At 39.6% G+C, this 22880-nt stretch overlaps 1 protein-coding gene across 1 annotated transcript in view; it reads right to left on the minus strand.

The window, feature by feature from the left end:
- Positions 1-18577: 18577 nt before the first annotated feature.
- The window catches only part of LOC311174419 (guanine nucleotide-binding protein G(q) subunit alpha), a gene marked incomplete at both ends in the record, with an annotated part of 282309 nt that continues 278006 nt past the window's right edge, over positions 18578-22880 (minus strand). Inside the window, one exon of the mRNA XM_084238766.1 lies at positions 18578-18768. Within this exon, the coding sequence (XP_084094892.1) occupies positions 18578-18768 (191 nt within the window). The remainder of the gene's footprint in view (positions 18769-22880) is intronic.

Consider the following 22880-nt stretch of genomic DNA (forward strand, 5'->3'; position numbering starts at 1 on the left):
AGGCTTGTCAATGTTACCGGTCATTTCAAAGATTCATCTCTTTGTTTCATTGATTTTCTTTTTCTATTTTTAATTTAATTTATTTCTCTTCTTGCTATTTCCAATTCAACTTGCTTTTACCCCCACTCACCTTGATTTTTGAGGTGGACCTTAAATTACCGATGTGAGGCTTTTCTATTTTCTAATGCATACATTTAGATTATGAATTTTGATCCCAGGATCCACACATTTCGATGTGTTATTTTCATTTTCCTTTAATCTAACATGTTTTTGCAATTCCCCTTGAGCTTTCTGCTTTGATCTGTGGATTATTTAGATTACTTTTCAAATGTTTAGAGATTTGCCTGTTTATTGTTATTTTCTAGTTTGATTCCATCTGTGATCAGGGAATGTACGCTTGTATCATTTTAATTTTCAATTTGCTGAGATTATGTTATGGTCCAGGAGGTGGTCTATTTTGATAGATGTATATCCTATTTGGAATATGTTAACATACTATTGGTGGACGGTGGCATTGAATTCATCTATATCCTTGCTGATTTTCTGCCAAGTTTATTTTTTATCAAGACAGGAATGTTGATGTCTTCAGCTTTAGCTCTGGATTTGCCTATTTTTCCTTTCTGTTCTGTTTTTGCTTCACATATTTTGCAGCTCTGTTTGTCACATACTTAAGGCTGCTATGTCTTCTTAGTGGATTGATCCTCTGTGTTATATAATGTCTCTTCATGTGTCTGGTGATTTTTCTTTGGTCTAAAGTTATTTTAGATAACATTTCTATGCTTACTGACCTTTCCCATTGATGAATGCTTGCATGACATCTTTTTACTTCCAACTTACCTATTTTATGTTTCAAGTGAGTTTCTTTTGGAGAGTATATGGCTGAATCGTGTTTTGTTTTTTAATCTACTTGGCCGATTTCTGTCTTTTAACTGGTATACTTAAACCATTTTTATATTTAATATAATTATTGATATGTTTGGGCTACGAGTGTCATTTTATATTTTGTTTTCTGTTTGTTCTGTATTTATATTTGTTTTTTTCTATATTCTCATGGATTACTAGGACATGTTTTAAAGTTTCATTTTGATTTATTTATGTTTTGGGGTATGTGTTTTGAATAGTCTTTGCTCCAGTTGACACATTATACATGTATAACTTATTCCAGTTTACTTGTTATCTATGCAAAATAAATACGGGAAAAGATTTATTTGGGACAGGGAAGAAACTTAACTACATTAAGTTACCAGATTCTCCCTTGGTTTTTGTGCTCTCAGCTCGAAAAATAGTGAATGCCACCGGGCCATCTGTTCATGACAACTGAAGGTAGAACGAAGAGTGACCCCTCACCATCACCATTAATGCATTCCGGGCTCCTCCTCGGACTTTTGCCCTGGACCCCATGTGCCCCCTGGATTAGTTCTCATGTGGAAAGTCGATATTTGAGTGGCATATGTTGAACACATGTTCAGTGCAAAATTTGCAATAATAAAAGTCCAGATTTCTACTCAGTAGGAGACCAGGATAAATTTGGAAAAAGTGGGTCAGGCCAGGAGTTCCTTCTTAAAGAGCTGGATTGTTGGCCATGTCAACAGGGGAATGGTCTAGGAAAAAAGTCAGATTTTTGTATAGAATATAACTGATTTCAAGAGGCAAGACGGAAAAGAAACAATAAACCCAAGAAATGAACGTATTCATTTTGCTATCTGCTGAATTTCATTAACTAATTTTATTGACTTATAACATCAGGAAGGAAAGGGTTATAAAAGCAGCTTAAGGGCTAGCAAAGAGCAAGGCCTGTGTCACAGTGGGGCAGCAAGCCAATAAGAAAAGATCAGCGTACATTTAGGCTACTCAGTGTTTCATCATCGTTCAAATGCACTAATACTTAAAGAATGTGCTTTGCATAGTTTGCTTTCCACATCATATTTTTTCAAAACATATTTATCTCTTAGAAATTTCATGACTTCCAGCTTTTACTTTTGGAAAGTCTTGAGAAATTCACTAACCATGACTCCATCTGCAGAAGATTCAGTTTGAGGCATAATTCCTGCTCTCACAAGTTCTGACACTGTCCAGTGAGTTCAAGGCTGGAATGATTGATGCTGGGGCTCACCACTGGCTGCATGCTGGTCTGGTAAAACTATGAGAAAGGACGGCGATGCACAGTGTGGCAATCAGGAGAATTCCTATGGCTGTCTGAGCTTGAGAGCCTTCAGCTAGAAGAATATGACTGAAAAGAGCATGAAGCTTGAGGCTCAGAAAGAGGCTGGGAGCGTTGAGAAGTGTGTGTTAATGCTTCGTAACAAGGAGGTTTCCTTAATGAAAGAGTTCCTGCAGTGAGAAGGCTAATCAGGAGTTATCTCGTCATTGCTGTATGACAAAACTCTGTGATTGATGAGTGCCATCGCTGCTCTGAAAGGGCATTTTTATCAGAACTGAGCTCCAGAAGTCTGACTCAGGTCTTCCTAGGCTAAAATTAAGTTGTGAGCAGGCCTCTTGGAGGCTCTTGGAGGAAAATCTGTTTTCTTGCCTTTCCAGTTTCTAGAAGCTGTCTGTATTCCTCGGTCCACGATCCCCTCTTATATTCAAAGCCAACCATGCTTAGGTGAGTTCTTATATCACTTCGCACTGACTTTCCTGCTTCCCACTTCCACATTTAAGGACCCTTGTGATTATGTTAATTATACTCAGATAATTCAGGATAATCTCTCTATTTTAAGGTCATCTGATTAGTACTCTTAATTTCATCGGTTACCTTAATTCCTCATTGCATGTGGTATAACATATTCACAGGTTCTGGAGACTAGGATGTAGACATCTTTGGGTGACCATTATCATGGTCCCACATACCCGACTGCCCACAGTGGACAGCATCAAAATTTAGTCATTTATAGTTGTATTTGAAGATTTCCTAACCGTCTAGTTTTATGTCCCTAACCACCTCTTTATCATCATCTGAGACCTTTCAGTTTTACTTACTTTTGAAAGGAATTCTCTTCTATGGGATATGATTTTTTTCCCTGGGGCTTAGCATAGGGTATCATACAGGTACTGTTCAAAAAAAGAGGGGAGATCAGCAGTGTACTTTGTCCGTCTGCCTGTTCTGCTCCCCGCTCTGGCTCTGGTGGATTCTCTCACCCTCCCGTGCTTTCTGACTGTACCCAGTGCTTGTATAAATAAATAAATAAATCTTTAAAAAAAAACAAAAGAGGGGAGAAATTGAGAGAGAAAGAAGGGAATAAGAACCAAATATCTGCTTATGAAAGCCTTCTATTTCTCAAATGTGTGTATTTATTCAGTCAGTGAGTATTTGCATGCCTACCTTATGCCTGGAAACTTGCTAAATACTGGCAATGCACTGGCGAGCTAAACAGACTCAATGTAACAAACCAAATACTTGTGTTTATCTATTGCTACAGTGGAGAAGTAAATGGAACAACAAAGACCATGGTTTAATATTGGAGCTAATTTAGAGAGACCAGGGAAGGAGTTCATAGGATTTGAGTTTGAGCTCAAAGAAAGGAGTTAATTTAGTGATGTCAGTAAGAGAAGACTCCTTGGGGAGAAAGGCTAGCATGAGCAAGGGCCTGTGGCAAAACAACATGGCAAGGAAGAGGGATGTAAAGAAGGCTGATGCAGCAGGAACACAAAGAGCGAGCTCCACAGGAACGGACCAGGTAGGCTGTGTAAAGACTTTGCTTTATCTTAAGAAATCACTGAAGGGCCTCCCTGGTGGCGCAGGTGGTTGAGCACAGCACTGTGAAGCTGTCCGCAGCCTCTGCAGTGCTGGTTTGATCCCCAGCCTGCCGTGGAGCAACCCAAACGGCGTGGCAGACCGCTCCTGTCTCACCCGCTGCTCCCCTCAGCAGTGTATTTCGTCAGTCTGCCTGTTCTGTTCCCCGCTCTGTCTCCGGTAAATCCTCTCACCCTCCCATGCATCTGGTCTGTACCGTGGTTCTTGTATAAGTAAATAATAATAATAAATCTTTTAAAAAAAGCAATCACTGAAGAATTTGCATTGGGTGGAAGAAAGGGTTATATAATGTGTTTGTTAATTTTTTTCTGATTGCTGCTTTAAAGAAAAACAGATTTAAGGGGCCACTGAATGGATGTTAAGTTAGCACAGACAGTGGAGGTGATGGCCATAGCTCAGTTGGAAAATCTTGGAATCTTAAATCAGAGTAGCAATGATAGAGATGAATTTGCAGTCAAGAAAAATTTAGTAGGTAAGCTTATCATGACATGATGATTTTTGTTAACATAGAAGAAAACCTAAGAATAAGACTTGATATAATACCTGTTAGCTTGGAGCTGTCTTTCTTCCACTAGCATGTCAGGGCAATAGAAATAATGTATGAATCTCAAGTCAGGCTCAGATATTAAGAACCATTGGCGGAGCTTCCCAGTGGCGCAAGGGGTTAAGATGGAACTTATGAAGCTAACCGCAGACACTGAAAGCACGAATTCGATCCATGGCCAGGGAGAAACCCACATGGCACAGCAGACCTCTCCTGACTTGCCCGCTGCTCCCCTCAGGGGTGTATTTTAGTCAGTCTGCCTGTTCTGCTCCCCACTCTGACTCTGGTGAATCCTCTCAGCCCCCAGCACTTCTGGCCTGTACCCTAGCTCTTGTATGCATAAAAAGAAAAAAAAAGAAAAAAAAAAGAACCATTGGCGGAGCCTCCCTCCCTGGTGGCACAGGGGTTAAAGACAGCGCTATCAAGATACTGCCACCCACTACAGCATGAGTTCGATCCCTGGCCAGGTGGCTCAACCACATGGCGCAGCAGACCGTTCCTGTTTAGTCGGCCGTTTCCCTCAGCAGTGTATTTCAGTCACTCTGCTTGTTCTGTTCCCCATTCTCTCTGGTGAATTCTCTCACCCCCACCCACCACCCCCGCACCTCTGGCTTACACCCCAGTTCTTGTATGCATGAATAAATAAATCTTTAAAAAAAAGAAGAACCATTGGCACATAAGGTGGGCTAGGAGCAAGCCCCAGAATTTTCCAGTATTTTCAGGACTTAGAGAACCTGTTAAGAAATAAAAAGTAGAGGAAATAAGAAAAGCAGGGAGAGTTTTATAGCAGAAAATGTTTGTTACAAGATGTGAAATGTAGCCCATGGTTTTAATACTTTTGAAATGTGAAGTAAGGACTAGAGAATATCTTCTGTGTTTAGTGATCATGCTGAGCTCAGCAAGAGCTGTTTCCAAGCTCTGATAGAGTGAGAAGCCACACCAGAGGAGACTGAGGAGTGAGAAAAAGCAGGGAATAAAAATAAAAGAATATTGACAATTCTGTTGAGTGATGGTTTCGAAGAGAAAAAGGGGGTGGTGACTGGAAGAAAATGAGGGGTTAAAGTGAACTGGATTGAACCTGGTAATCTAAAATCATAATATCTTGGTGAATTGACATCTTATAGTTATAAAATGTCCCTATTTATATCTAATAATATCCCTTCAATCTACTTTATAGCTATTGATACAGGCAAGTTTTACTTACGTGATCTAGGCTGACTTCTTTTTTTCAAAGCACTTTAAGCAGAGCTTTCCATTGTTACAGTTTCAGATTGGAAGTCTCTGAATTTTTACATTAATTCCCCTGTATCTTTTCCCTTTGATTAATGTATCTTTTCCCTTTGATTACTTTTCTGCCTTTTTTTAATCTTTTTCAACTCACTTCCAGTAACTTGATGGTGATAAAGCTTTGTGTAATTTTCTCTGTATTTATCATTTCTGGATTTATTGAATTTTTGAACCTGTGTGTTTACAGTGTTGATAAAATTTAAATGTTCTTTTTGCCATTATATCTTCAAATATTTTTCTCACCAGTCCCCAACACTTGCAAATCTAGGAGCCCATTTATATCAATCAGCTCTTTAAAGTCATCAGTGAATTTTTCATTTTAGGTATTATATTATTCATGTCAATAGTTTGGTTCCATTTCCTTCCTTATTAGTTTTTTATTAAAATCCTTGAACATATTTTTAATAGCTATTCTGAAGTTTTTATCTGTTAATTCCATCATCTCTGTCATTTCCAGTCTTTCCAATGACGGTTCCTCCCTGCCCCAGCCCGCCAGGCCATCCCCGACACTAGATAAATTTTAAGTTACATCTTCCTATTTATTCACACATCTACAAGTTTTAATTGGCTACTGGACATTATGTATTTTATGTTGAGTCCTGGATTTGTTGTATTTCTTTCAGAAGCATTGGATTTTGCTCTGTCAGTTAAGCAGATCAGCTTAATCCCTTCAAGGTTGATTTAACACTTGGTATAGTGGGCTTAGAGTTGCCTTTACTATAAGCTTAATTTAACCCTACTTTTAAGATATGTTCAGTGAGAATCTTCTATGATGGTTGGTTGAAACTTAAGCACATCCCAGCTCTGTGTGAGCTCAAGAATTGTTAAGCTTAGTTTCATAGTTATTTTTTGCTTGGCCACATGCAGTTTCTTTATGGCTTAATACCTCAATACTGAGCAGCAGACCCAAGAGTGGGAACTTTATTCAGATTTCTGGAACTCCTTTGTGGCATTCCCTTCTTCTGGTAGAACACCCCATAAATTCCAGATACTTAAGCCTTTCTGAACTTTGATCTCTGTGCTCTTCTTAGGATTCTCATTTCTTCACTACAGCGTAGAAAGGATTCCCAAGAAGAAATCCAATATGATTATAGGGCTATCTTCATTGTTCTCTCTCTCTCTCTCTCTCTCTCTCTCTCTCTCTCTCTCTCTCTCTCTCGGGAGTTACAACCGTACGTTGCCTGTTGTGTAATATATGAAATGTATTGTTCTGGTTTCTAGTTGTTTACATGCGGGCGGGGTGGGGGGATATAAATCTCATCCCATTTACTCATGGCCAAAATCTCCTTCATTCTTTCCATGAATTTTCATGGAGGATAGTTGGTTGTCATGTTCTTCCTGCACATCAAAGATATCACTCCATTGTCTTCTGGATTTCATTGTTTTTGTTGAGTCAGCTATAAATCTAACTATATGTCATTCTCTTCTGTTTTTCTTACTGTTTTCTGTATTTTTCATTTAGTTTTCAGCATGTTTATGTCTACATATATGTACACATCTATTTTTATTCCTTGGGGATTACTGAATATCTTAAACTATTTGTGGTTTGATGCATTTCATATATTTGGATAAGTCCTATCCACTATATAAAAATTGCTTCTTTACTCTTCTCTACAATTCTCTATCTCTTCTGATATTCCAAATATTTGAAGTTGTAAAGGAATTTTTACTTACATTAACATTTTTAAAAGAGAGTAGATAAGTGCTAGGCAGATATCTGAAAAAGTTTTCTCAAATATCCTTTCACTAAAGGAAAATTGTCAAATAGATTTATTATGTGCAATTTTGCTAGAGATTTTCTTGAATCATGTTTGGAAACATTAAATGGTTTGTCAGTGTTTAGTTCCGCAAAAACAATAAATTTACTTTAAAATTTTCCTAGTTTACCTGAATCACATTCCAAGTCCCAGGCATATTAGCCTGTACTTTCACATGGATGTGACTGAATGATTTTCCCTTGAAATATGTTAGCCATCACTGGATTGTTCTTTCTTTCTGGAAATAGCTTCTCATTCTCTCTAATATAGTTACAGCCAGCAAAAGTGTTTGGGTAAAAGGAACTCAGTCTTATGAAATAATTTGGAATCCTGACAGTAACTTCTGAAGATTGGATTTTTGAGTACAATTTTATTTAGCTTTTGACCATCTCAAAATATACAAGTATGTAAACCCTAAACACAAAAACACATTCCTTTACAATCTAGTCCAGGACGCAGTTAAATTTTGATAACTAGATACAATGTAAGTACATTCCAACTTATTTTATAACAATATACTCATACATTAGTTCTAACAAAATTGTGGCATCATAGTTTTTGCATTGGCAGAGAGCTCTCATTTTTAAGTCCTATCACAAGATTCAAAGCATAGTTTCCTTAATTTGTTTTTCCTAATGGCAAACCTTTACTAACTGTCAAAAGCTAGAGAAACAGGATTTTTCCAAAGAAGGAAGATATTTTCTTTTAGCACATGGCCTAGATAATGTTCCTTTTACTTTCGAAAAGTTTTCAATGTATGTTCCCTCATCTCTGATTTTCTCCTAACAGTTAAATGTTACCATTTTTGCTAATTCTCTGGAACATTCTTTCTCCTTTGCCTCTAATTATGTCAGCACCATTCACTGGCCTGAGGAGCAACACAACAGTATGTTTGTTTCTCTAGGGAGGCAGCTGGCCAGCCACATGTGGCATGGATTAGTCAGGGCTGGACAGGGGCTCCTCCTGGAATAAAGACCAGAGCTGGGCAGGTGGAGGAAAGAAAGCAGCCCTCTAAACAGAATGACTATGTGGTTGAAATGTCTGTTTCACTTTTCTTCAACAATTTAAAATGATTATTATCTTTAAAAAAGAGGTAGCTTCTAGGAAAAGGTGATTTTTAAAAAAGATTTATTTATTTATTTATCTATCTATCTATTTATTTATTCATTCATTCATTCATTCATTCATTCATTCATACAAGCACTGGGTACAGTCAGAAGCGTGGGAGGGTGAGAGAATTCACCAGAGCCAGAGCAGGGAGCAGAACAGGCAGAAGGACGGAAGTACACTGCTGAAGGGAGCAGCGGGCACGGCGGGCGCGGCCGGAGAGGTCTGCGCGCCATGTGGGACCCTCGCCTGGAGGCTGGGGATCGAACCGGCGCTGCTGAGGCTGTGGGCAGCTTCGCAGCCCAGTGCTCAACCGCTGCACCACCAGGGGAGGCCCCAGAAAAGGTGATTTTTTAAAACAAATATTATCAATACCATTTTCTTCCACTGTGGGGCTTTTGTAGCACATTCATTTCATGCTGGGGGCCATGCTAATCTTGACCTCACTGCAGTTGGAGTCCACTGAAGGTAAAGTATTGATTAGCCCTAGTAGTGACTTGTTCCTGATGAGTTCCTGTGAGTGCTTCTCCACAGAAAAATTCATTGCCTTATTTTCTTAACTATGATTTCCCCCAAAGCAAATCCTGCAAAAACTGCAGGATTTTGGTGCAAGTTGTTTATTGGAGGGGTCAAGCTGTTTATTGGAGAGGTCATATCAGAAAGCAGAGTGCGAGCAGAGAAGTGAAGCAGTGGAGGGGCCGAGCCAATGAAGGGGTCATAGAGAGGGTTCTGGTGTCAGCAAATGGGACTCAGGCCTGCTAGGTCCCTCTGAGAATGTGTCAAATGAAGGCCTGGTTTGCTCCTGAGGACCAGAGCTGCAGTGTGATACTACCACCTCTGTCCTTTACTGGTGAAAGTCATGCCTGAGAAGATTTGTTTTTTGGTTTCTGCTCTGTGGGCAGTGAATGCTGGCAGGGTACAGGCAGCTTCTAATCTGAAAGAGGACTGTCCATAGCGACCCCTGTGTGGACTGGGACATGGAAGGTGACCATCCTCAGCTGTTCTGAGAACAGTGATTCAAAACAGAGATCCAAACCCGCATGATGTGAGTCTGTGGTTCTGTGCAGACATGTATGGCATTGGTCTAGGGCCCTGGGAATCCATCATGCTTAGTGGAAAGGAAGCAGTCTGCATGAGAAATACTTAACTCAGGGGCCTCCCTTGGGGGCGCAGCGGGTAGAGCGCCGCGCTGTGAAGCTGTCTGCAGTCTCTGCAGCGCAGGTTCAATTCCTGGCCAGCCAGGGAGATTTCCACATGGTGTGGCAGACCTCTCCTGTCTCGCCTGCTGCTCCCCTCAGCAGTGTCTTCAGTCCGTCTGCCTGTTCTTCTCCCCACTCTGTCGCTGGTGAATTCTCTCACCCTCCCTCCCACACCTCTGATTTGTACCCCAGTTCTTGTATAAATAAATAAATCTTAAAAAAAAAAAAGGAATACTTAACTCAGGAGTGGGACTGATAACATGAGAGTATCTGCAGCTGAACATGCAGGTCTAGCCTCTGACTTCAGTTAAGATTTCCAGCTTTGGGCCTCCCCTGGTGGTGCAGGTGGTTGAGTGCCACACTGTGAAGCTATCCACAGCCTCTGCAGTGCTGGTTCCATCCCGGCGGGCTGGCGAGGATCCCACATGGTGGGGCAGACCTCTCCTGTCTCGCCCGCTGCTCCCCTCAGCAGTTATTTCATCAGTCTGCCTGTTCTGTTCCCCGCTCTGTCTCTGGTGAATCCTCTCACCCTCCTGCGCATCTAGACTGTACCCCGGTTCTTGTATAAATAAGTAAATAAATAAATCTTTAAAAAAAAAAAAGATTTCCAGTTTTCACGCCTCGGAGACACTCTCTCCCTGTCTTTCCTAGAAATACAGTCCCTAATTGCTCAGAGACATTGAAGCACCAGACTGGGTTCATCTGTCTTCAAAAATAAAACAACTTATAAATTTGCCATAATTAGGTGTTCTTTTATAGACAGGACAGAGCTCTTTAAAAATGACACCTGAAGAGATTGGTGAGAAAAAATTTAGAAATAGAAAATGTCAGCTGTGGCTGTATGATCTTTCTCTGTCTTGTTCATGTCAGTGTGAATTTCTGTGAGTTAAAATGCTTCTAATCAAGGTATAAGCAAGCCTGTGTATACCATGAATATTTGCACATGTATATTATGTACACAACTTCAATTCATGTATAGCCACACATGCACAGAGATTCTAAATATTGAAAAATATTTAGAATTCATTTTATCAACCAACAGATATGGATATTTGTACAGGTTTTTTTCCTCCATTCAGCCAAGATTGAGCTGCTCGGGGATCGAGACGTGACACACACTCTCACAAAGTGTTAGTATATCTAATGTCCAAATCAGTTTTGAGTTCTTTTTTCCCAGTTTCCTGGCTATCCATTCTCACCATACCTTTTATGAGTTTAGACATTCCATGTGTGTGGCCAAGTGGCCATGTCTCTAAGTCCATCTCACAGGGAGCAGGAAGAAGCAAGGGAGGCGTTTTCTCAGGTTTACAGAAAAGCATTGACTTGAGGAATGGAGGGTGGCCCAGGAGCCACTTGAAAGTCCAATGTTAGTGCCTCAACTCAGTGACAGCACATCATAGCTTAAAATTGGGTCTGGTGGAATCAGCACACACTCCCCCCGCATCAGTACCACATCCCTGTACCATCCCCCTCTCATTATTAACCACTCACGGGACAACACTGGGGCGGGTCCACAAAATGAAAGGGACGTCCCTTTTGCTAATGCTACTCTGATCCCTGGAATATTATCCCTGATACCATAACCCTTGACACAGCCCTGTGCATCAGGGGCACCCAGGCTAGTGCCCTGGGTGAGCAGCACCAAGAGCGGATGTGAGCAGTCTCTGCAGCTCTGTACCCTTCCTGACACCCCACTGCACAGTGGAATTCTCATTTGCCGGTTTCTAGGGCTTGACAAGCTTCATTTGCTAGACTGTCTTTTATTGGCCTCTCATTCCTAGAGATACTTTGAAGATTTACCTTACAAGTACACTGGGCAAACTGGGAAGAGAAAAAGTCTCAGGGGTTCTTAAAGCAGTCCATCTCTGGGGAACAGGCCATAATATTGTTTTTTTTAAAACAAAAACAAAAAACCAAAACATCTCCTCCAAAATGTGGTGAATTACCCCCATGGTTTAAGGAATAGAAAAATACTCTTTTGCATTCTTGAAAATGGGAAGTCAACACAAATGAGATTTCAAGTCTTTAGGCATGAAAATTCAAAGGAAAACACTTTTCAGAACTTCTGTGCATCTTAGATTTTAAGAAACCTACATTTTATAATTGAGGCCTTGTTTACCAGGGACCTCTGAGATTCCCCTCAAATACACTTAGTTTCTTGTAACAGCTGGATTTTAATTAGCCATGGCAATGAGACAGAACCAAATGGTAATGCCTAATGAAAACAAAACCAGAACCCCATCCTTAAGCACAGCCTTTACTCTCCAACCCTGATCAAAATGTTCAATAACTGCTTCAAATCGCAAATAACTGATGGGCACGGTAATGTCTCAAATTTGGACAAGATTAAAGCAAGACAGTTGCTTTGTATGTTACCAAATGAGCTATTGTTTTTCACTGACATCAAGTTTCAACCCCTTCTGTTATAATTTAATTGGTTTCTTAAGAGGCAGCACTGTGCCATCACAACTGAGGGTAAAACGGCAGAGGAAGGGAAGTTGTAGAGGGAGGCTGAGCAGCCCTCAGACCTACCAGAGTCTCAGAGAGACATGTCACTTACTGACAGCGGAATGTTCTGAGAAATATGTTGGTCAGAGATTTTGTTGTTGTGTGAACATCAGAGTGTACTTACACACCTTCCCGGTATAGTCTACCACCCACACCAGCTACACAGAGAGCATGTGAGGTCATATATGTGGTCTGTCGGTGGTGACTGAAACAGTGTTCTCTGGCACGTGACTGCTCTTTTGTTTCCAGAGAGATAGCAGAGAAAAAAAATCTAACTAGACATACTTGCTCTAAAAGTCAGAAGGTCAAGTTCAAATGTTTGGCTCCAATGTTTGGTTCAATCACTCCATTGCTCCGGTGGCTGAGGGTCTTCAAGATGATGCAGAAGGACCAAGGCCCCAGAGTGGCCCAGCCCGTTAGAAGGCACAGAATGGGGAGTACTGGGGTGAGCTTAGCACCCCAGCAACTCAGCAGAGAGGTGTGGGAACTGATCAGTCACTCGAGGCCTATACTAAATGACAGTCCACAGACACTCCGCCCTTAAGTAGGAAGGTTCAGAGAGAGGGGACCCGAGGGGACTGGACAGAACAGTATTCTGAACAAAACCAATTCCATAAGCAAGGGTTTGGCTGCCACTTGTAAGACCAGTAGCAGGATCAGGGTCTGCTTTTATATATATGTATAAACATATATATGTTTAAATTTATATAAATACCAGTTTTCTGAAGAATACTTGCCACCATCAACCCCACCTTTCAAAATTGCTAGAGAAAAATCCAGTTTTAGCTGCTCTCAAGTCTACATGTTTTTAAGAACCACAGACATGAAGGACACCTAAGCCATGCTCTCCCCCTTGAGTGAAGCCACTGACAACCAGGGTTGGCGCAGGAAAACGTTAAGCCAAACATCGCCTCCTTAGGCCAGTGTTTTGTTCAAATGAGACTGGCCACGACGGAAGAGAAGCGGCTCTGTGTAAGTCTTTATTGAGCAGCTCTTTTTTTTTTTTCTTTTCTTTTTTTTTTTTTTACAGGTAATTGCCACATAATTTAGGACAAGACTTTTTAAAAGCAAATTTGATAAATATTGTCAGGATGACTATTTTTACTAGAGGAAACTGAGATTTCTGATTATGTACAGAAGGGAAAAGATTTGTTTAGAACTACTGAACTTGACACTTTGGAAAACATGTTAGTTATTGTAATATTTTTTATAATAATCACTTTGAGAGGGACTTAGAGACTTCAAGAGAAGCAAAACTCAAGAATGAAGAATACTGTAGTACAAAATTATGGCCAAAAATACTGTATTTTTAACCAGCAAGATCATTGGGGCAATATTATACAACAGAGGTGTTTTTTGCAAAACTAGTTCCCACCCCCAAACAATAGACAATACATGCATTTGAATGACATTTTAAGAACAGTAAATATGATTCTTTTAAATACTGCAAGTTAAAAATGTTTTCTGACAAAACTTCCTAAATACATAGTTCTAGTAAGGGTTTCCAACATGGTGACAGGTGAGGAATCCAGCAAGTTGCATTTAGAAGTTCTTTGAGGAAAAGAAATCCACTAAAATCATGTATTTCAGTCAAAATAACCTGAACAAAGTTACATAGTAATTTTCTGTTTTTCCTAAACTAAAAAATATTTTGCTGAATATCGGTTTTTTTTTTTTTTTTTTTTTTTTGGTCTACCAAGGCTTAGATGAAATCTGAATTCCTTTTTTCATGAAAGATCCAATTTTACCCAATAGGTGTTTTTGTTAACATGTAAATGCCATTTACTATTGGGCTGGAATCAATATGGGGAAATGGAGGATACATGATAGAAGAGGTAAGGAAATTAATATTTGAGCACCTACTATGTGCTAGGTGTATATGCAGACTTTGAACAGATGGTCCTAGAGGCAAGAGTGTTATTGAAAAGGGCACTGGTAGTTGGGAAGACAGCAGGAAGTGGTCTGTTACTCCGTGTGGAAAAACAAGTTTAGACTCTACTAAGTTGCCACTAAACAGCAGGTGTCTGGCTCCAAAATCTCTAGTGAATCATATACAGCTAAGTCATTTCTTCTCATAATTGGATGGAACCAAAATTAAATCCCAAAGACATAGTTACCAAGACAGATTAACGCTACATATGCTGGAAATATGATAAACATACAATATTATTGGTTTTATTTTTTGTGTATATTTCTAGCCAAAGAAACATCTTTGGAAGAAAATAATATATACCAAGCACACCTTATTTGTGTCAATTGAGATGTTGTCAATTACCAATCAAGTGGTTTTAAACCCTTATTTAATTTTAATAAGAGCAGCAATATACATTACAATATTTGGGTACACTTTATTTTTATATGGGTTAACATTCTGCTATATTTATTTTTGAGAAACTGAAAACAAAGGGAAAGTTGAGGGTAATGTGAGGGTTATTTCCACCCAAGATCTGAGTCTTGCAGTATCTCATTATGCAGCCCTTTCTTCCCATTATATTTTTTTGCAAATAAGTCATTTTGACCCAAATCCAGCATAAATTAGCTTTTCACCAATTCCTAACTTGACACTAAAATTTACAATCATGTGGCAGAGTATGATGTATCTCAAAACGAGTTCGTACACCTTGATAATCAAGATAGCATGAAGTACAAAAAGTAAACTGCCCTTTAGCTGAATTACCTTTTTTTAAAAAAAAATTAGGCCTGCTAGTTATTCTACAAAAAACACAAGTTTCAAATGTTCTTCAAATACCTTTGATAGCTTCATCTAGTAAATGATATACGTAGGATCCTAAGATTTCACATCTCTCACCCCCTGAAATCTACTCTTCACATTCAACAGAGCTCTTTACATGGATATGTTACAAAAAAAAATCCAAAACTTTGAAGGGATTTATTTATTTCTGAATGGGTGTGTTGTTTCCCTTTGTTTCAGATATGAGGCACAAACTTTTGAATTTAAGCTCTGTAAGGCATAGTACAAACCTCCAATTTATCAGGAAGGAATTCTCTGTGGGTTGGAACTGCCTTGTCATACTAAGAAAGGAAAAAAATAATCTGTAAACTGGTACACTGCAAGGTGTTAAGTGAGTCATGAAATGGCCACTTGCCTTGGTATGCTGAAGAAAGGATTTTGTTTTTGAATAAGACATGCCCAAGTCACTGTAAAACTTGCCACAGGCCTCCGTTACCTAGAGCATCAACAAGAGGAGTCCAGTGACACACGCTTAGAATGCTTGCAATCACAATATAATATAAAGCATGAGTAAACTTTGTTTTTATACAAAACTGAAAAGAATCCCTTCCCGCCCCAGCCCCCTCAATAAAACCCCAAAGAAACAAAAGAAATCCTTTAGCTTCATTTGACTAGTGTGGATACAATTAGGCTTCTATGCATCACTGCAGCTAGGGTGATCAATTTTTTCCTTTCTCAAGAGAAGGGATCTTGTCATGCACCCTAAGATGAACAGTGAAACCACAAACCTCAATTCTGCATAGCAATTCCTTCCCAATTTCATAAAGACAAATATATCAATCTTTCCCTATTTTGCTCAGCTTCTTTCAGATTTGAGATCAGGTTTAATCAACTACATCTACTATAGGTTTATTAAATAGAATATCTTGAGTCCCTAAAACTGTAACACTTAGGATCTTGTGATGAGGTTTTTTCCTATACACGCCATAGGCTTTCACATGTTGTTCACTTTTTTTTTCCCCCGCTGCACCAAATTTAAGATTGCCCTGTCAGGCAAGCAGTGGTCTCTAGCTGTGAAAACATTTCCTTAGTGGATCACAATAGCTTCTAAAACTGCCTTTCTAATAAAGGCCATCAGAGAGGTAATACTAAACTGTGCATTTGCCAAATAAGAATATGAATTGTATAAAAGCTCATATTCCAATCCTAGGTCAAATGGCAAAAGTTCTACAAAGTTGGTTTCCATGTTTGTATAAAAGCTCCGACTGATTTTATGTATTTTGCTATGAAATTGCCTTTGGATCTTATCATCAGTATACCTCTACTCAGGAATGTGCAAATGATTTTATACAGCACGATGCTAGTACCGCTCTGTATGATAGTAAGATTTTTTTTCTTTTCTAAATGGAAAAAAAGATATCCCTAGTCAGAAATAAACTGACAAATTTACATTCTCCTCTCTTAAAAAAGTAAATAAAATAACATTATTCAAAATGTGAATTAGCTATAAGACATACAATTACATAGATACATATCAATACAGCACATTCAATCTGCCAAAACATTAATGATTATAAAGCCAGTATGGATGCTGCAATATCAAGATGTATGTACAATGATTAGAGCATTCATAATTGCACTATACCTACAGATAGTCTGTTTCTTAATTAAATTATAGGTGCTTTCTGAGCAAAGGGGAAAAAAAAAAGTAACTAACCTGTGTTGTCTGAGGCTGGGAGAGTAAAGAATGAGAGCATTCCATTACCATTTAGTAACTCTGGATCTCAGCTAGTAAGTCATTAATTTTCTCTTTCCTTTTTGTTGTTCCAAAAGAGTGATTTACATGGAAGTTCAGACCTTTGCCAAATAGTATTGTAGTTAAAATGAGACCAGTGTTATGGCCTAATTCTAACTTCCCAGCAGGTTTAAAACACTCATGATTTATTCTCTTAAATCATATTTCAAGTCAAGTTGCTTGACAGAAGTTCATCAATACATGTGCTATATTTTTTGCGTTTGTTGAAAAACTGCACATAACGAATTTCAAACATCTCTTCTAGTAGGTTTAGTTACATAAATGCATGTTCTCCAGAACACTGAGGTTACTTTGCATTCACAAGTCTTTCTTAAGGTCAACTTAACCAGTGACCAGTTTAAGAAGATCCCAAATGTGGCAAACTAGCAGTAACTTCAGATTAAAAAATTAAAGATGTCAATTAATACTATCAACCAATGGTCTTGGCAGACTTATTCGACCTTTAAGAACTTAAGAGTAAAACTGACTTCAAATTAAGAGTGACATGCAGATTTCATGTTGTATCACATGGGACACATTTTCACACTGATTTGGACACTAGACATGGAACATGGACACTGAACAATGTGATCTTAAGGGCAAAAAAAATGAATGGACCACAAGAATCAAATTTACAGTTGACAACTGTTTGGCAACTGGCGTTTTCAGGTTCATTCTCAGCCATTTAGTTTAGGCTTTAGTTTTACTCTCTTATTTTAAGATACCAGCTTTCATTGTTTAAATGTTTATTCATTTTGATTTATAAAAAGCCAACTTTGGCAACACATAGAATTTAAGTTAAAACTGTGGCCCAAACACTAAGAAAAATAGGGAGGAAAAGTCTTAACAAAGGGAAAAAAGCACAACCTATGAAAAGTTTCTGGGTAGCAGCCACTGGGGTAATGTAGTGTCTGTTGGCATATTTTTTTGGCATCTGAAATTTAAAGAAAAGGTTATAAAAAAGGAAGCGAAGAAGGGCAATGGCATGTAGCATTTCAAAAGAAAGAACTCCTGTTTATCTTTGCCCTTGTTTACTTTCCTCTGAGCAACCAAGGTATGGCTGAAGGGTAGAAATTCAAAAAAGGGCCGCCCTGGTGGCGCAAGGGGTTAACCCCTGCACTGTGAAGCTATCTGCAGCCTCTGCAGCATGAGTTCAATCCCGGCCGGCCAGGGGGCTACCCACATGGCACGGCAGACCTCTCCTGTCTTGCCCGCTGCTCCCCTCAGCAGTGTATTTCGGTACATCTGCCTGTTCTGTTCCCTGCTCTGTCTCTCATGAATCCTCTCACCCTCCCCAAACCTCTGGCCTGTACCCCAGTCCTTGTATGCACAAATAAATAAATCTTAAAAAAAAATCAAAAAAAAAGGGGACGCTTAATGGTTAGATGGGAATCCACTGTCCCAGCCCAAAGTGAGGCAAAACAATCTATTCATATTTAAAAAATCTTCGTGTGCACCCAGAATAAAGCATTTCAAATCACAGTTAATGCTTCTCCTTGAATCAAAAACACAGACTGTTAAATTAAACTGATGTTGATGGCTTAAATCGAATGACATTGTCCTAACGGTATCATTCGAAAGAGAGAGCTGACATGAATGGAACTAGGTTGGGCCACTGTAACCTGGGAGAAATCAGGAGGTATGGTGTAGGGAAGGGAAAAATTTAAAATACATTAAATCTCAATGTTTTTGCCTGAAAAGAAGAAAAAGAGAGAGAGGAAATGTGCTGGGACTGTACTTCAGCATCCTGTTTTCCTCTAAATAGTTTAAATAAAATCATAGTATTTACTACAAACTCTGTGGACACATTCACACAGAGTCCAAGACAGCAATAAATTAGTACTATGCAAATTGTTATCCACAGAAATATAGTTCCTCTTCTTTAGCTTCCATAGCCCACCAGGGAAGGGAACGGTGGTGTTGAAGAGGCACAATTAGACCAGATTGTACTCCTTCAGGTTCAACTGGAGGATGGTGTCCTTGACGGCCGCAAAGACAAAGCGGATATTCTCGGTGTCTGTGGCGCATGTGAAGTGGGAGTAGATAATTTTGTCGCTGTCTGGGTTCAGGTCCACGAACATCTTCAGGATGAATTCTCGAGCTGCCTGAGCGTCTCTCTGGGGTCCTGTTGATCAAGGAAGGAGAGGGACAGTTTGTCAGCTGACAGGCTGGTGGTTTTGCTCAAGGTTTATGGGGTCATTGCTCATGAAAATGGCATCTGTAGAGATTCAATCTGTTAAAATAATTTTCTCCAACACTATTGAGTGTAACTGCTTCTCTGTCACTTTATCCAACCATCCGTCCATGCATCCATCCATCCATCCATCCATCCACCCACCTACCCACAAAATGTGGTTAGATGAAAACAGGCAGATGGCTTTGATAGCCAGGCTAAGTTTACCCAATTCCTTGGTGGACTGGGGGCTACTGCAGGCTCTTCCATTGGGACGTGACAGCTTAAGATCTGGTGAAGTGAGTTAACTGGGCTGGTTTCACTTATGCAGTATGTGTGCATGCAGATACCTGCAGTTCTCTCATAAATTTGTCTCCTACCAAGTATTAAGCATCTGATTCATGGCTCTATGTATCTACATTTCCAACATGCTTTAGTTAGTTCTATATGAAGAAAAGAGGAGACTTGGCTCTAAGCCCCTTCTTCTCTACCTCCTCCTGTCTGGTAAGAGTCTCTCAGCATTGATAGCTTAGTTTTCTTGTGACCTAGTGGTTGGGATGAAGAAATCTTCTGAGGAAGTGGAAGGCCTGACCACCATTTCTAGCAAATCACATCATGAGTTTCAATCAACCTGAGTACTTTGCATCCCAACCTTATTGCAGATTGGGGACTACTCAATGAGTTTATATCAAACAATGGCAGCAATTGGGAGAAAAGAGCCATGAAAATATTCTCATTTGTACAACTAAGAAAAGTATTGAGTTTTTGACTAGAATGCCCAGAATTGAAACGTTTTTCAGTGTTTAAGACTAAGGCTAGTATGTTGGCAAGGATGTGGAGAAAAAGGAACTCTCCTGCACTGCTGGTGGGAGTGCAAACTGGTCAAACCACTATGGAAAGCTGTGTGGAGACTCCTCAACCTACTAAAGATAGAGCTTCCATATGATCCAGCAATTTCACTCCTTGGTATTTACCCAAAGGACACAGAAACATTAATTCAAAAGAGCACCTGCACCCCCATGTTTATAGTAGCACTGTTTACAATAGCTAAGCTTTGGAAACAACCCAAATGCCCAAAAATAGATGACTGGATCAAGAAGATGTGGTATATATACATACTGGAATATTACTCAGCAATCAAAAAAAATAAACTCATGCCATTTGCAGCAACATGGATGGAGCTGGAAGGGATCATGCTCAGCGAAATAAGCCAGAAAGAAAAAGAAAAATACCGGATGATCTCACTCATAGCAGGAATCTAGAAAACCTAAATAAGGGGCCAGGAAAAAGAATAACTATAAGAAAGAAAAAATCAAAATCAACAAACAACTATGAACCAGAGACACTCTATGGGGGTGGGGGGCAGGGAAAGAAGGGATTGGGATCAAAATAAGGGGGGGTACAATTATATGGGGAATTTAAAAATAAAAAAAGAGTAAGGCTAGTATCATATTAAATAATCAATATTCACAGTTTAAAAATACTATGGTTAAATAATTATATACATGTCCTGTCTTTCTCAATATACAATGATTAATCCCACAGCAGCAATAAAAATTATTTAAAACTTAGAGCTGGATAAGCCTCATGTTCATAAAAGAACACTATCTTTCTGGCTTGTGAATAAACTTTCATATGTTTTGTACTCACTCTACCAGGGAAAGAAAGGTATATATATATATATATATATATATATATATATATGTGTGTGTGTGTGTGTGTGTGTGTGTGTGTGTGTGTGTGTGTGTGTGTGTGTGTGTGTATAGAGCCCTAAAGAATGTTAGGAATAGACTCAGGTTCTTTTGAGTTGTTTACATAGCTTAGATATTGTAAATAGTGTTGCTATAAACACAGGGGTGCAGGTGCCCTTTTGAATTAATGTTTCTGTGTCCTTTGGATAAATAACTAGGAGTGGAACTGCTGGATCATATGGAAGCTCCATTATATGCTTTTAAGTACAAATTATGTTATTTGAATAAACATAGATGTATTACAAAGAAATTATTATAGCCATCATAGCAGGGACAGAATTTCAGTGTCTATGAACAATTCTGTAATTCAAATCCATGTGGAAATGGTAATTTCCCCTCCTGAAGAGAAACAGAAATGGCATTTATGGTGATTAAGACCTTGTAAGTGCAGAGATGTAAAAGTGTGAAATTTATAATATTATAAACATGTTTATTATGAAAACATTGCAGGTTGGGTAGTTTTTTCAGTCTTAGCTCATCTTGCCAGGCTTTGAGTCTCAAGAAATGACAGCTGCGTTTGCTTTGTGAATAACAATCAGTGTCTTTTCTTCTGTGACCAGTTTTCCATGTACACTGAGTGTATTCTGGGGTATTAGCGGGAAAAAAGCCTTCAGGTTTTAGGACATTCACAATGGACACATTAGAAGGAAAACGCTCACATGATTGGAAATCTGGGGAAAGGAGATAGGAAATACATAAAGTCATTAGGAAGATATTACACAGGGAAACAAAAAACAGACCCCAAACACCCATCAGACAGGGCCTCCCTGGTGGCGCAGGTGGTTGAGCGCCACGCTGTGCACCTGTCCGCAGCCTCTGCAGTGCCGGTTTGATCCCAGCCGGCCAGCGAGAATCCCATGTCGAAGCAGACCTCTCCTGTCTCGCCCACTGCTCCCCATAGCAGTGTATTTCATCAGTCTGCCTGTTCTGTTCCCTGCTCTGTCTCTGGTGAATCCTCTCACCCTCTCACGCATCTGGCCTGTACCCTGGTTCTTGTATAAATAAAATAAATCTTTAAAAACAAACAAACAAACAAAAAGCCAAAACACCCATCAGATAGAAAAGTCTTTCACTGCAGGAAAATCAACCCCTGTGTGGTGTGGCTGTGTGTGTTGCACCGAGGGGCCAGATGGTAGCGTATCTCCCCTCTGTGGTCCCACATGTCAGCACTTCATGAAAATGTGCTAGCCAACAGGTCGATGGTGATGTTGGGGAGGTGGGTGGAGGGCTGGGGAGCTGGAGGGGAGATAAATCAGTTCCACCTGCTGATTCTCACCATATTCTGAGAAAACTAGTTGTTTCTCCTTCCAGATGTGAGGCAAGCAGATGTGCTTTAGGTGTCAGGCAGATGTTTTGTGCCTGCCCACCTCGTTCAGGTAGATGTCATGTTTAAGAACTAGTCTGTTGGTGTGCCAAGTTAATGATGCACTGAGGACACAGTCTCTGGCATTTATGACTTGGTGGCAGGCCACAAGCCTATTAAAAGGAGTAAAAGTAGATATATTTATTTTTTTATTTTTATTTTTTAAAAGAGTCATAGTACTCTTTTTTTTTCTTTAAAGATTTATTTATTTATTTATACAAGCACTGGGTACAGTCAGAAGTGCGGGAGGGTGAGAGAATTCACCAGAGCCAGAGCGGGGAGCAGAACAGGCAGAAGGACCGAAGTACACTGCTGAGGGGAGCAGCGGGCGGCAGGAGAGGTCACGCGCCATGTGGGACCCTCACCCAGTGGCCGGGGATCAAACTGGTGCTGCAGAGGCTGTGGGAAGCTTCGCAACCCAGAGCTCAACCACTGCGCCACCAGGGAGGCCCTAGATATATTTAAAGACCAGCAAAAGGAAATGTACATGGAAGGAGGATGGCACCATCTCTAATACCTGATAACATTCCCAAACTAATATCTCTCTCCTCTGTCAGAACTGTATCTCATACAGATAAAAAGGAGTAAAATTCTACCCCTTGAGGGCTTGAATTCATAAGGAAAGCTATAAAGCCACATTTGAAGTAACTACCTTCCTGAGGGGATATTAGAAAGTACAAAAACACTGTTTAACAGATATCTATCCCAGATAGCAAATGCTGACAGAGTAATTTAAACAGTAGTCTGTAATCTTGCTGTTACACATACCTACACAACAGGTACTTTTGTATTTGTGCTTTTCTCTGTCAGGTACTGTGTTAAGTGACTTACATACTATTTCACTCAATTCTTTTCTTTCTTTTTTTTTAAAGATTTATTATTTATTTATGCATACAAGAGCTGGGGTGTAGGGGGTGAGAGGATTCACCGGAGACAGAGTGGGGAGCAGA

Source organism: Talpa europaea (genome assembly GCF_964194135.1).
Source record: "Talpa europaea genome assembly, chromosome: 7".
Lineage (NCBI taxonomy): Eukaryota > Metazoa > Chordata > Mammalia > Eulipotyphla > Talpidae > Talpa > Talpa europaea.